Source organism: Dama dama, chromosome 24 (genome assembly GCF_033118175.1).
Source record: "Dama dama isolate Ldn47 chromosome 24, ASM3311817v1, whole genome shotgun sequence".
Taxonomy (NCBI): Eukaryota; Metazoa; Chordata; class Mammalia; order Artiodactyla; family Cervidae; genus Dama; species Dama dama.
The window spans coordinates 43626233-43641685 of NC_083704.1; the positions used below are offsets into that span (position 1 = coordinate 43626233).

The following is a 15453-nucleotide window of genomic DNA, read 5'->3' on the forward strand; positions in this document are numbered from 1 at the left end:
CTAAGTGACTACGTGTTCCCTGGTTCCAAGAGCTTTGGCTGGCATCTCAGGGCCGACTCGACAGCAGGGGGGCTGGTTACTATAACAACGGATGGGTCTCCTGAATTCTGAAAGGGCCCTGAGTAGCCACTTGGGAAACAGTTATTGAGCAAAAAGTTGCCTGGGATCTGCCACGTGACCCAGATTCCCCTGCACACAGCTGTCCAGAGAAAAGAAAAAAAAAAAAGCAGGTGACCATCTTCAGGAACAGCTGGGGTCTCTAAAGGCTCCCCACCCCCATGGCCTTTTAGCATCTCAGAGCAAGACACAACCGAATCTTTAGGAAATAATCCTCAGAGGCAAGCCACGTTTCAGCATCAGGAAATGCACTTTTCCCCACTGGCTCCACACACTGTCAGGCTTTGAAGAACTGGATTGCAACAATTATTCCTAATGATTACATTAAGACCTTCTTGAACTATGGCTACAGGTACATGTTTTGGACAGAGGTAAGTGACATGAGCAGTTATCAGATTATAAAAGAAAAAAAATGATGCTTGGAATACAGGTGGCCCTGAGGGCAGTTTGTTTCCAAAATGATAAAGGTGATCACACAAAGCCACCAAAAATTATGACTTGGAAACTTGGCTTTTTCCAGACTTGAGAAAAGTTGCACACAAACCTATCTTTTGATCCTCATTCCCTCCCTCACATGAGATGCAGAAGAGCAGCTCAGACGGACCCAGTGCCTTTGTACATGCCCCAGATTCCCTTATAAAGAATCTGAGGCTGCCCATGATAGTGGACTTTATTTTGCAGAGAGGAAGGGCAGTCCCAGTGTTTTTCCCCAAGGAGTACCAATCACAAGAACACATGCCACTCTATCAGCTCACACAGTTTCCTCCACTCTGAACACTTGTCCTTCTTCTCAGTTCTATGACCATCAGAGCCAAACATCTCCTCCAAGAAGCCGTCCCTGACTCCGTTCTGTCCAGCTCTGGTGATGGTCAAGTACTTCCCAGAGCACAGTTTCCCTTCATCACCACTGACCTTGGGAATGCACATACGAGGGCAGGGCAGAGATGGGCAGACCCGTGAGCAGGGGACCACGGTCAGGTCTGTGCAGCCCACTAGTGCCATGAGAGAGCGTGAGAACAGTGACCTCACACCTCAGTGTTTCTCATGAGAATCCAGAGAGTGGGAGTTTTCAACAAAATCTCCCCATTTTCAAAGTAATTCTCATTTCTAAAAAGAAGAGGTCAGCTACACCAAACCAGTAAAACAGGCCACCAGTTTGTAACCTCTACTTGGGACAACCTTTTTCTACCTGTTCATCTATCCTGTTAATCTACACACTTTTTAAAAATGTAACTTCATTTATTTATTTATTTTTGGCTGTGCTGGGTCTTTGTTGCTACGTGGGCTTTTTCTTTAGTTGCAGCAAGCTGGAGCTATGTGCTGGCTGTGGCGTGCAGGCTTCTTATTGCAGTGGCTTCTCTTGCTTCAGAGCAAGGGCCCTAGGGCATGTGGGCCTCAGTAGCTGCAAGACATGGGGTTGGGGTTCCCACCCCCAACCCACTCAATAGTTGGGGTTCCTGGGCTCTAGAGCACAGGCTCAATAACTGGCGCATGGGCTTAGCTGCTCCAAGGCATGTGGGATCTTCTTCGACTAGGGATCAAACCTGTGTCTCCTGTATTGGCAGGCGGATTCCTTACCACAGAGCCACCAGGAAGACCGCCTACACACTCCTTGAGACAGGACCTCTGTCTTCTCGCCATATCTCCAGTGCCTGACACAAACTAGCTGCTTAAGATATGTGTTCAAATAAACGAAGGAAGGAAGGAATATATGAGCCACCTGTAAAGGGTCTTTTCGGTCAATAAAACAAAACAAAGGCCTAGGTTTGAGTACAGCCGACCCTTAAACATGGAGATAAGGGTGCCAGCATTTTGCACAGTCAAAAATCTGCATACAATGTACTTGGCCCTCTGTATCCACAGTTCCTCGACATTTGTGATTCCATGGATTCAACCCAACAGCAGACTGCATAGTCCTGAAGTGTTGACTACTAGAAAAAACTCAAAGTATAAGTCGATCCTTGCAGTTCAAACCTGCATTGTTCAAAGTCAACTGTAGGGGTTTCCCTCGTGGTCCAATAGTTAAGACTCCATCCACACTTCCCCTGCAGGGAGCATGGGTTCAATCCCTGGTCAGGGAACTAAGAATTCACATGCTGCATGGCACAGCCAAAAAAAACAAGGTCAATTGCACTTCTCAAAGGTACTAGCTTGTGATCCTGGGCAAGTCCATTCCCCTTCTGGACACCGTTGCCTCCAATGGGAAGGAAGGAACAGTCCCTAACACCGTGGCCAACACCCGTGGCTGCTGTGAGGATTAAGTCATGTCACGTTTGCTTTACGCTAATTCACCACTATTGGCTGCTGTGACTTAACATTATTGTGATTATTATTTAATAATAATATTATTATTATTGTGACTTATTATTATCATGCTTCCTCCTTGCTAGCTTGTTCATAGTCACGCACAGGAGGAATCATTGCTACTGCACCAGCTCCTTTGTGACCTTCCTGGGATGGGGGTGGGAGACAAATGTTTAAACCAAATCCAGTGATTGGAGAGCAGGCTTGGAAGCACCCGCCGCTAGAGCAGATGGGCAGAGAGCTTGCACCCGGCTCACAGTGCTGAGTGTTGCTGCTGCTACTGTGGACCCCAGGAGGGACCCGAGCTCTGCTGGGCACACGTGGTCAACCATTCCTCCAGCAAGAAGGATGTCGGCACATGCCCACACTTGACCTCACGTGCATTTGTCTGTTTGCCGGAGCCTCTGTCATGCCAACTCAAACCCTGCGCACATTTGCAGTGTATGTTCCTTCCTATTTATTACACTGTCTCCCCCAGAAATCTAGGAGAGAGAAAAATTGCCGTGTCAACAAAACACACTTGCTTTCACGAACAGCATTCTAAATGAGGAGGCATTGACAGAGGGCAAAATTTCTGGGAGTCTAAAGATGAGAGTAAAAAGAGAGACCTTTTTCCACCTGTCTATGAAGCTAAACTTGGTATGGACTGATGTACCATGGGATTTACAGATGCCTCAGTCGTGTGCTCAAGAAGGATGCGGATTTCTCAGACCAGAAAGTGAAATCCTTTTACTACCAAACTTCAACCAACGGAGGTTACTTTTTATAGTTCGCACTTAAGACTTTCCAGTTTGCTCTTCTGGAGTCTCTGTACTTAGCTCAGCTCGCTCTGAACCTGAGAAGTAAAGCTGTTTTACACTTCTGGAAAGTTCTCTCCCAAGCTACAATTGGTCAATGAGATGGTCAATGGTCTATGGTCAATGAGATGCTCAATGTGTCATCAAGGTAAGATAGCACTGATGAGCTGGGACGAAGAATAGGACAGGTAGGTGGTACTACTCAGCATCAAAATCTATTCTGCTTCTTAAACACCTGAAAATAGAGCTGGTCCTCAAGTTTTCTCCTTTGCGACTTTGGCAAGTCCAAACCTAAGATCTTTTCAACAAGCAAATGAGCTATAAAAACAGACAGTGGAAGGAAGTGAATGCCTCCAGACAAGCTATTCCTCATCTAGGCCAAATAATGCAACGAAGTCACCCCGTGCTGTGCGCCCAGTCACTCAGTTGTGTCTGACTCTGCGACCCCATGGACTGGAGCCCTCCAGGCGCCTCTGTCTGTGGGGTTCTCCAGGCAAGAATACTGGAGTGGGTTGCCATTTCCTACTCCAGGGATCTTCCAGACTAGGGATTGAACCTGTATCTCTTGCATCTCCTGCACTGGCAGGCAGATTCTTTACCCCTGTGCCACCTGAAGTCACATTGGCTGGGTTCAAATCCAGTAGCCACTAGAGATGAATGCTCTCGCTTGTGATTTTACCAAACTTTAGTTTTCTGATCTGCAAAATGGATGTAATAATTCCTAGGATTTGAATGTTTAATTACACGGCAATGAAATCCCCATAGCACATGTGTGATATGCTGAATACTCAGTAAAAGACTCTTGGCTGTTTAGACCTTAAGATATATGAAGCCATTTCAGGGGTAAGACTTTTCTTTGCTCATCAGAGAGAGAAGAGCTACCTTCAAAGCAATTTTCTTCAAGGTTACAGGAAAAAAAAAATTAAAAAATATCCTCCCAATCCTGAAAATTCTAAGTGGACACTAATGCCTTACTTACACGGTGTCAAGCTATCCCAAGATAATAAACAAACAAGGTGCGTGCCCTAGCATATAGCCTGGACTTCCTATATACAGCTCTTTCCCCAGCATCAGCCTTAAGTGATGCAAATCACAAAGAAACCTTCTCCAAAATTTCCTCTTGTTTCTGAGTGGCAGCAGCTGGGCTGCTCCCAATCTTTTCAGGAATGCCAGCACATTAGTGCCATATAAACAGCTTGTCTTGGGGAGACGGGGGCTGGGGCTCTCAGAATGTACTTTGTGACTGTAGTCATTCAAAAGGTGCATTTTGTTACTGTCTGGAGGAACAGGGCCAAAATGGCACACTTTAGAAAGTACGGAATTGATTTCTCCTCCCTCATTTCAACAGCAATGAGTACAGCTCTGCACTGTCGCATGCTGACATGGGCTGCACTATTTAAAAGGTACACACACGGCACCCCTTGTAAAAGGAGGCAAGATTTTCCTGGAGTTAATCCTTATTAACCGCCCCACCACTCTGTCCCTTGTCCCCAAATGCTCTGCATGTTGATTTCTAGCTTTGCAGCAACTTTTGCATTGTTAGGGATTTGACTACATCTCTTCAAGGCAGACCCTGGCAAGGAGAATTTGAGAGGGAACTACTAGTAACATCTCAGCCAACCATGTTTCAAAACAAATTTCTCCCATAAACCCGTTGATACCTGTGAAAATACTGCTCAGATAGTCCCCAGTGGACCTCTGTACATCTTCCAGTGGAACAAAAATATCTGAGGTCTCCACCTGTACTTTTTGCGGGTTGAGTCACTAAGTTGTGGTCCGACTCTTTGAGACCCCATGGCCACCAGGCTCCCCTGTCCACGGGATTTCCCAGGCAAGAATACTAGAGTGGGGAGCCATTTCCTTCTCCAGGGGATCTTCCCAACCCCAGGGATGGAACTGCCGTCTCCCGTGTCTCCTGCATTGCACGCGGGTTCTTTGCCGCGGAGCCACCTGGGCCTCCAAAGGTGTCCTTTTCAAGAAACCCAATAATACCCAACCCAATAATGCCAACATTTGAGGACACTTCTGGTGGTGCTCCAAGAATACCAGCGAACTCTCCCACTTCCCCGGTGTTCTTGGGGCTGTGCAACCATGTCTGGCCAATGGGAGTGAAGGGTTACACTTCTGGGCCGTGGAGTCCAGCCTCAGTGAACATGCAGAAACCACAACAATAGCTGCGAAGACTCAGTCCTCGTTTATGGAAACTGCCACCATGGCGAGTTGGTTTGAAACCTCAGCGTCAGGCCTGCCACCTGAGGAAACACTCCAGGAGGTCCTCATCTGCCTCTGTGTTCTACTTATGTCAAGTCTGCTTGCCAGCCATCTGCTCTCACGGTGCCTCAAAGGCAGGAGAGGAGCCCTGTTGTTTCAGCCTCAAAACCGCATCGCTAGAGGGGAACACCCATCCCTTTAGCATGTATGCATTTTCTCTGTGTACTCTCCCAACACATCTCTCTTTCACGTTAATAATAAAGAAAAAAAAATATTTGAAAAAGAAAAAAAAAAGATCCTTGTTCCCTCTAGGCTGTTCTCATGTTTGGCCAGCTCATCTGTCCTGATGCTAATTCAGTTTCACTTTGCTTGTCCTGAAAGAAGTTTCTCCTTTGCACTCATTCCTGTGTACTGGCATGTGAGGAGTCTGGTAAAAACTCACAGGCAGGGCTTCCCTGGTGGCTCAGTGGTAAAGAATCCGCCTGTCAACGCAGGACAATGGGTCTGATTCCTGATCTGGGAAGACCCCACGTGCTGCAGAGCAACCACGCCCGTGCACCACAGCGATTGAGCCTGTTCTCTAGAGCCTGGGAACCACAACTACTGGGTCCATGCGCTGCAGCTACTGAAGCCTGTGCACCCTAGAGTTTGTGCTCCACAGTAGGAGAAACCACAGCAAGGAGAAGCCTCCAAACTGCAGCTAGAAAGTAACCCCAGTTGCTGCAACAAAAGAAATGCCCGCATAGCAACAAAGACCCAGCACAGCCAAAAGTAAATAAATAAAATTGTTAAAAAAAAGAAAATCACACATTCAAAAAGAACTCCCCCTTCCAAAACAACAACAACAGCAAAACACCTCAACTCATAGGCAGTATCTACTGAAGGAGGTTTAAACCTCTTGTTACTTTCAACCAAGCTTTGAATATACACATGTAATATGAATATCAGCTTCTCTAGTGGCTCAGATGATAAAGAATCTGCCTGCAATGCAGGAGACCTGGGTTTGATCCCTGGGTCAGGAAGATCCCCTGAAGAAGGGAATGACAACCTACTTCAGTATTCTTGCCTGGAGAATCCCATGGATAGAGGACACTGGCAGGCTATAGTCCATGGGGTCGCAAAGAGTTGGACGTGACTGAGCAACTAATAGTAACTAACTAACCTGTAAATAACATGTACAAAACATTATAAACATTTTAACCATGAAATAATCTATTATTCAACACATATGTGCAATTCAGACTCACTGAGTTTTTCAAAAGTATACACAGTATGAATTTCTCATGGGGAAATACATCTTGAAGGGAAGGGCCTTAAAAGCTCTCTTTACGACATTGCACAGCCCCTTCCGGTAAGCAGCTTGCCATCAACACGTCTGTCTGGTCAGCCTGGTATCCACATCTGCTTGGCCAAACAGCCATGGTCCTCAGTGGCCAGCATGATCCTTATCAGGTAGGCAGAGAACCAAGGTGGGCCAAGCAGAAATAACACTGAGGTTTGTGCTAGAACTACTGGGAACAGCAACTTTTTCACACTGGAGCTGCTAGGGTTACCCAGCCTGGGGCAGCAGTGGGCCCTCTCTGCTCCTTCTTGGGGAGAATCTGCGACTAAAACCACACAGCGCTAAGCAGAGACAAGGGGAGGGCGTGCAGACCTTTCGTTACCTCTAGGCGCTCAGTTTAACCCTAGGCAGATCATGTTAGGCAGCCTCCGATGTACCAATCAGCAGGCTCCAGACAATATCTGCTTGTAAGCCATCATGTCCCGGAGAAAGGGTGACAGGGATGTGAGTCTAGTGTTCCTAGGCTCACCCTGAAACACAGCGTCAGCTATCACCTAGCTGGTCTATAGCGCGAACAGCATCACGGTTACCCTTAGACGCCAGGGGAAGGCCTCAGATGAACCCTTCCTTGTTCTCTTGACCTTTCCGACTGAGAACAGACCCAGGGACACCATCTGTTCACAGATTCTGTTGACCCCACCTTCAGGATATATCTACAGTCCATCAGTTCACAACCTGCATGGCTGCCCTCATCCAAGCCACCGTCACTCCTTCTTGGACAAGTCCATGGTCTCCTAGCTGGTCTCTCTGCCTCTGCCCCTGCTCCTTTTCAGGCGTCTTTGCAACACAGCCAAGGAATCCTGAATCACAACACTTCTCTACCAAACAGTTCTTCTGTCATGGTAAAAGGCAATGTGTTCCAGCGATCTGAAGTGTTCACAAAGCTGTACATGACCCAACTCCCCTTTATCCCGCTTTTTCCTGATACTCTTTCCTACACTCTCTTCCCACACTCATCTGCTCCAGCCACAGCTCTTGGCTCTTCCTGGAACATAGTAGGCACATTCCTGCCTCAGGGCCTTTACACATGCTGTTTCCTCTGCGTGGAACCTGTCCCAGATGGAGCCCATTTGACTCCTTTGGACAAATACCCCTTACCAGGGATAAGGCCTTCTTTAACCACTCTGAGGGCTTCCCAGGTGGCTCAGTGGTAAAGAACCTGCCTGCCAAGAGGAGACGAAGGTTTGATCCCTGGGTTGGGAAGATCTCCTGGAGAAGGAAATGGCAACCCACTCCAGTATTCTTGACTGGCAAATCCCACGGACAGAGGAGCCTGGAGGGTTCCAGTCATGGGGTTGCAAAGAGTCGGAGATGACCTAGCAACCAAGCAACAACCACCACCACTCTGACCATTCACCCTAAAGCCTCAGTATCCCCATCCACCTTCCAGACTGACTTTTCTCATTGTACACTTAACATCATCTTGTTTGCTTTACTTATTCCCTGTCTCCTCTACTAAAATGTGAGTTCCATGAGAGAAGAGTGTCTGGCACACAACAGGGGCTCAAAATTCATTGAATGAATGGACAGAAGTGGGGGGAACATGACCCCTGTTCATTACTGATGAAGCTTGTTAAAGGGCAGAAGCTTCCCACATCAGTCTGAGAGGTGAAGCCTGCCTGGGCAGCCAAGTGGGCCAGCCTATCTCACTCAGTTAAACTGGCTGACAGTGTGGAGCTGAAAAAACACACAACTTTTAAATAGAAGCTTCAAATAGGTTTCCCTCGGGAAGCAGTGAGAACCAGTTCAAGGATGATGCTAGTATAAGGATGACTTACCATCAGCCATCTTTATGTGTATTACACATCTTTATGTGTATTAAATGCCACAGAATATGATAAATGTTCTATCACTGAATTTTCAATAAAAGGCTATGAAAAAAATTTTAAGGTCAAGAGGCACTATTATGTGGTTATGACAAAGTGGAGCACGGTCTCAGAGAAACTGGGAAAGCTCAAAAACTTATTAACTCATTTTGCGGGTTCAGAAACTAAAGCTCAAAGTGGGAAATGGGATTTGTAGCCAGCAAGTAGCAGGGCTGGTATCTGAACTCGCATCTCCCTGATTTTTGAGCAAAAGCCTCTTTGGCACTAAATTCTAGGAGCTCATCATGGGTGCCTTAATCTCAACAGTGGCTCTGTATCGCCAGCTTCTTGCAGATAAAGCGGGTCTCCCAGGTGGTAACACAAGAAGCACCGCAGCCGCCTTACCTTTCTGAGTGAAGAGGCCATGGGCGTCCCCTCCCCTTGGTTAAGCCCCCCTCACTGGGCACGTGCTGACAGTGGAACCCGAGCCCACGCCAGGGCGGCCTGGCGACTCACCTCCAGTAAACAAGCACAGCAATGAGAAGGATGAGGCACACGAAGGTCAAGGCTGATACCACAATCAGAGGGATGATCCACTCCATCCTCCCCGGGGAAGGCCGGCTTATCATCCCAGAGGTGTTCTTCTCTGCTGCAAAGAGAAACCGTGCCAGTTAGAGGGCAGAGGCGAGCCGAGCGTGGGAGCCAGGGGAGCCTGAGTGTGCTGGAGAACTCTGCTCCACTTTTGGGTGGTTCCTGGAACGGGGCTGCCCGGTGATGAAGGGCAAACCACTGTCCTCGCCGTCTCCTGGGGAGTCCCAAGCAGGCGGGGCCTGTTCTGCAGGCTGCACCCCGCAGTCGCCAGTGGGATGGGTTTGAAGATAAGAGGTCCAGATGTTTGTGAAAAGACTTGAGCCGATGCCAGAGACCCAGCCTCGCTCTGAGAACGCTACTGACCCTGAGTGGCCTCTGGATATACTGAAGAAATGTGCTCGGGTCTGAACGAAGCACTGAACCCGCTTCTGGAAAATGGACAGGGGAGCCGGGCAGGTTTGCCAGGGCAGGAGGGAGGGAGGGAAAGATGGGCTTTGCTGAGATAACCGTCTGTGACTGATCGGGTGTGTATTTCTTTGCTTAGCATCCACTACCCCCTCCTCTAGTCCTGCTGTGGGAAACCACCCTCCCTAACAGTCCTGGTGGGACAACTGTCCAAGAGTGGATCCCCCAGTCTCCCGGCCAAGGGGAAGGAGCAGGACTCAAGTTGGAGCAATGGTGCTCTCACCCTAGAATCTCAACCAGCCTCTCAAAGTCTGAACAATAGCACACCCAAGCAAGAGCACCCAGATTGCTCCGCCCATCAGCTCCCACCACCCAGATCCCCAGAGACCCCGTTTTTCCCTCAAATCTGGTTCAAAAGCTTTTCCTTTGATCCCATTTCCCACCTGCCCCCTCACCCCATCCTTCTAAAGGCTCTCAGACAGGCAGCCCCGTCTCTCTCTGCTCCCAGCACACATCAGCCCCTCAAACAGTAGCCAGTCTGGGGGTTAAGAGGGGAAGCTTGCGGAATAGTCGAAGATTCTCTCGGGTCGGCTAGCACCTCTTACCCCAGCAGCTCCTCCTCCTCTCTCTCAGGTCCCAAGGATCTTCACAAGTTCCCAGCAGACTCAGGTGAGAACCTAATCTGTGAACAGTGGGGTCGATGCCTGGAAATCTCCAGGTGGTCCGCAGGAAGCTCAGAGGGCAGCGTGGGGTTGGGAAGAGCCCAGGGGCACAGAGACGGTCAGAAGCATGTGGGGAGAAAGCAAAGGTTCCCTGTGATCGCGGGGAGAAGCCCGCAGACACCTCCACTGCTGGCTGCAGGGCTCAGCGAGGATTCCTCCTGCTCTGCAAAAATGAGGCCAGCATTCAGCCAGCCCCAAGCACCCCTGTGCTAGATGGACTACGTGAAGGGCTAATCAGGCTAAATTTCCAGGAGAGAGGGGGTGGGCTGAGCAGGAAAGAGATAATTGGCCCCAGGAGCAGATGATTAAAGAGGCAAGACCTGGAGTGAGGAAGAAATGGGTTACAGACTTTTTTCCTGGGTTTCCTCAAAAGTAGTTGACCTTGATCCCCTCCTTTGTTTCATGCAAAGGCGGGGCCAGACGTATGCCCAGCTCACAGGTGACAAGACAGAGGCAGGCACACTCTGATGAAAAACCTCAGCAGGGCAATCGGAGATTTATAAAGAGCCTTCCTAACTGTGCTAGCCCATTTCTCACAATAGCATGCCACAGAAGTTTCCATTAGGCATCTATCTGACAAGTCTCGACTGCATGCCCGGCATGGTGAGACGGGCTGTGGAGGCAAGAAAACATCAGACGGGAACAACTCTGCGTCTGTGGGGTGGGAATTTAAAGGAAGAGGAGCAGACGCATGAACAAGCAACTGGAATAAATGAAAGTGATGCCAGGGGCAGCACATGGGGTCCAGGGGAACAGTGGTCTCAGCCCAGGGATTCTGGTGGGGCTTCCTGATGTTCAGATGGCAGTTGAAGGATGAAGGTGAGTTAGCCAGGTCAAGGGCAAGCACGGATGTGTTCTGGAGAGACAGCGCTGAAGTAGAGGGGGTATGAGAATGAAGAGGGGGGATCCAAAATGGAGAGTTGGAGGCCCCATCAGCCAGGGTTTTTAGGCTGGATGAAGGGAACTGATTTTAGGCCAGAGGACATGTCCTGCAAGATTGTAAGCTGAGGCGGACAAGTGTCAGATGTACAATCTCTCTCTATGTATCATGCTTTCATTGCGAACCTCTGGTCACCGGCCACAGAATCAGAGTTGCAAATAAGAATTTTGCAGGGCTCCAGCAGGAGGCAGCCCAGCCAGGTAATCATGTGGCTGGTGGTGGGGAATCTCAAAGCGGGGATGGTGCCGTTCATGGAAAATATGGCAGGAGGGCTGACGGAAACGCCTTACGACCAGGGAACTCACTTCCCACCACAAGAAGCCCTGGTATACCCAGTGTCTTATTTCTCTCCGCTCCTTCTCACAGAAGAGGCTTCCTGTCTGGGCTACTGCATGGTTAGGCAGGGGTGGGGAGGAGGCAGAAGGCAAAGTCCCTGTCCTGCTCATCCTCAAGTCACTGAAAATGACCCTCGCCCAAAACTCCCTCAGATTTCAGAACGGAGCTGTTTCTAACATTTCATCATGCCTGTGTGAGCACTTTTTTTTTTTTTTTTTGAGAGGTTGAAGGAGTAAACATATCTGAAGTCCCTCTCAAGAGAGCCCCTTGAATGGTGGCATTTGTGGAGGAGAACTCAGACCAGGAGCAGCTGGCAGTGAGAGAGAAAAAGCTAAGGATTATTTTGACAGCAGTTTGTTCTCCACCTTGCCTAACGACGGGCAGCGGGATCTGCCGAGGTTGTTTACCTAAAAGCCAGGCAAAAATAGGAGTGCCTCTGGATTTCCACCTGGGCACAACAAAGCTGACTGCACGTTAACACTCAGAGTCCTGCTTCGTCTTCACGGTACCAGGAGCCTGGAGCTTCACTCCATGACCACAGAGTCAAGTGCATCTTCTCCTGAGGAATCCCGCACTGCCCCTGGGGACAGCAAGGTCCTCCATGAGTGAGCGGCCCCCACCCCATCATCTCCTGCTACCCCACCTCCGCTGCAATGGGTTCCAGCCACATCCACCCATCCAGTGCCCAGCTGGGCCATGATCCCTCCTGTCGACCTCTGACCCTGCTGAGCTCACCGCCCGGGAACACTGCTCCATCCTGTCCCCAGAAGCTCCTGCGGATCCCTCCGTCCTGGCTCAGGTGTAGGGATCAGCTCCTCTGTGAAGTCTCCCCAAACCCTTGGTCTGTGCTCTCTGGAAGGCGCAGTTAAGATTACAGGCTTGAACCCTGGCTCTGCCACTTTCTACATGACCTCTAACTGATAACTTGCATTACCCGGGGCCTGGAGTTCTTCATCTATAAAAGGGGGAGAAAAGAACCTATTTTCCTGATGTGGTGGGAAAACTCAAGACACAAGCAGAATGCTTAGACGTGTGCCCGGCACTGAGCAAATACTAAGTAAATCCTCTAATCCTCGCCATGGTGGTTGTCATCATGCACTTTTCTTATGGCACATGTAATGCCAAGCGCTCTCTTATTACTTACTCTAAGGTCCCCCAGAGCAGCCATCAAACAGTCAACTACTAGAAATTAACTAGGAACACATAACCTGCCACCTGAACTGGGTCTACACTCTTCCCCCCAAGCCCTCGGTCTCCCAACAATCTTCCCCACACCAAGGCCCCAAACACTAGAACATACTCCTGACTTTTCAGAGAAACCAAGATCCTGCCCTCCAGGATTGCAAATTCCGACTACAAATCCTGCCTCAGGCCTTTTCCACTCTGTGACTTTGGGTAAGTGACTGTCTCTGAGCCTCTGGTCACTCCTCTATCAAAGGGAAACAGAGGACAATGCTCACCTCTCGAGGGACTTAGGGGAATTAAATAAGATAACCTATGCAAAGCAGACTATGCGAGATGCAAAAGGAAATCATGGGGCCACTTTTTCAAAAATTATTGAAGAGTTTCAACAGGTGACAGCAGAACATAAATGTAAACACAGGGCCTTCTGGGCACGGGGCTGTGACCACATGGGCTGCATCCTCAGAAAGCCGGCCCTGAGCAGTCAAGCATTCAGCCCAGTACCCGCGTCCAGAGAACATTCGTTCTTTTCTTCCTTTCAACCAGGTAACACTGCTGACTGTGATAAAATGAGATGTTCCAAACTGTTAGGAGTAGAAAATACCCCAATGCTGGGGAAGATCAAAGGCGGGAGGAGAAGGGGACAACAGAAGATGAGATGGTTGGATGGCATCACCAACTCAATGGACATGAATTTGAGCAAACTCTGGGAGACAGTGAAGGACAGGGAGGTCTGGCATGCTGTAGTCTATGAAGTTGCAGAGTCAGACATGACTGAGCGACTGAACAACAGAACAGTTAGGAGCAGCTCACTCATACTCAGAGCTTCACTTACAAGCCAGTTACCTCCTGAATGGTACAGCAGAGCTGGGGTGTCCAGCTCCAGGAGAGTCTGCCTCTCTTTGTGATGCCCAAACTCTGACACCAGGACAAGTGCAGGACCGCTGGGTTAACACAGCACCTTCTTGCCTCCGTCTCTGATCTGTCCAGTTGGTCTGGTTTTACCAGCAGAACCAGCCCAGCCATTCCTGCCAGCCATGGGCAGTGTGAACTGGCAGCCCACAGATGTGTGGGTTGGCACCTTCCCCTGGGAATTATTAAATTGTGAGGTACGTGCCAAGATTTCACAAACAAGAGAGTTCAGCAAAAAATCAGAATAAAAAAAAATTAAAAAAAAAAACAAACAACTACCCCAAATCTTCTCCCATATCACAGATCTGAATTCCCAGATGGCAAACATCAGCTGGAAGCAAGGAGCATACTCTCTAAGACAAGCTATGGCTCACTGGTTTGCCACAGTCCTCACTGCTCCCTAATGCGACAGAAGACCTGCTTTCTTTGCCCCTGACTCCCGCGGCCAGCTCCCTCTGGCCAGTCGAATTTCAGTCTGCAGTATGGCACTCTGACCCAAGGAAGCAGCAGGAAGACACACGCACGCGCATACACCTGGGGCTTTTACAAAAGCCTTATCATCAAAAGCAAAAATCACGGTTTAATCCAACTCCTGACCAGGATTCTGAAGACACGAACTTGGCTCACGAGAGAGGCTGTACCAGGCAGCTTTCCCAACCCAGCTTTTATCCTGAAAATGATTTGAGTTTTCAACCAATGAGAAGTGAGTCAGATTGCTGCTCCATCTTTACAGTGTGGGCCATTCCTCTTTGTGAACCTAGAACCTTTTCATACTCTTTCCAGGCTGCATCTTGCTGTTCTGTCTAAGAGGATAAAAATGGGAAGGGGATATCAACTTATGCCCCCTTCTCCTCCCATGGATGTGATGTGCAGATGAAGGGCTGCTAGGAGGGTCAAAAGATGTCAGGCCAGGCAGGCCTAGGACTCAGAGAATGATCCAGTTTCAGAAATATCTTCCAGTGGAAATGTAGAGCAAAATGCTAATATATAATCTTCTTTGAGCATTTGTGTGTAGAGCGGGGGGAGGGTGAATGACCTCCCCACAGATCATCTTCCTCTTTTATTTAAGCATCCACAAGAATCTGAGTAAACTGCCTCCATTCTGCTTTCTCAAAAAAAAAAAAAAAGAAAAGAAAAACAGTTTTCAGTGGCATATGTCATCACTGAATTAATGCTGTTTGCCTTTTACTGGCTTGGCTCTCATCCCAGTAGAAGCAAATAAAAACGGAGTACAATGTACTATAAATGCTACAGGCAGGGAAATATCAGATGGACCCATAGGAGATGCTTCCTACCCTGCAGGAAGGGCTCAACTTCTGCTTCGGTACAAGAACCTCTACGTGGTCAAGACTGAAAGGGGCTTGGATCCTGACAGGCCGCTCTCAGGGGCTGGGGAAAGGTGGATTCAGTCACCAAGGGAGTCAAGTCATTCAAGTTATTCAAGGGAGATTGAGAGCAGGACAACCTGCCCACTCAAAATCTGTAGCTGGGTTTAAGTCACGAAAAACTAGATGGTGTTTGGATAATGCCGCTCCTTCAAAACCAGCTGCAGCTATGAATTAAGGTGCTACTTAAAAAAAAAATAGTGGTAAAACACACATAAAAGTTAGCATCTTTACCATCTCCAGGAGTACAGTTCAGTAGGGTTAAGCATATCACAGTGCTGCTCAACTGATTTCAAAGAAATCTGTTTTTCATCTGCAAAACTGCAACTCCGTACCGATGAAACGACAATTCCCATCAGCCCCAGCCCCTGGCAACCACCATTCAACTTTCTGTATGACCTGAC

General features: G+C 48.7%; 1 protein-coding gene across 5 annotated transcripts in view; it reads right to left on the minus strand.

The window, feature by feature from the left end:
- Positions 1–15453, minus strand: part of PTPRG (protein tyrosine phosphatase receptor type G) — a 759790-nt gene that overhangs the window by 80602 nt on the left and 663735 nt on the right. For 4 of the 5 annotated variants that reach the window (XM_061128174.1, XM_061128172.1, XM_061128176.1 and 1 more), the window contains one exon: positions 9093–9225. In XM_061128174.1, the coding sequence (XP_060984157.1) occupies positions 9093–9225 (133 nt within the window). The remainder of the gene's footprint in view (positions 1–9092; positions 9226–15453) is intronic. The other variant, XM_061128173.1, reaches the window with a different exon arrangement.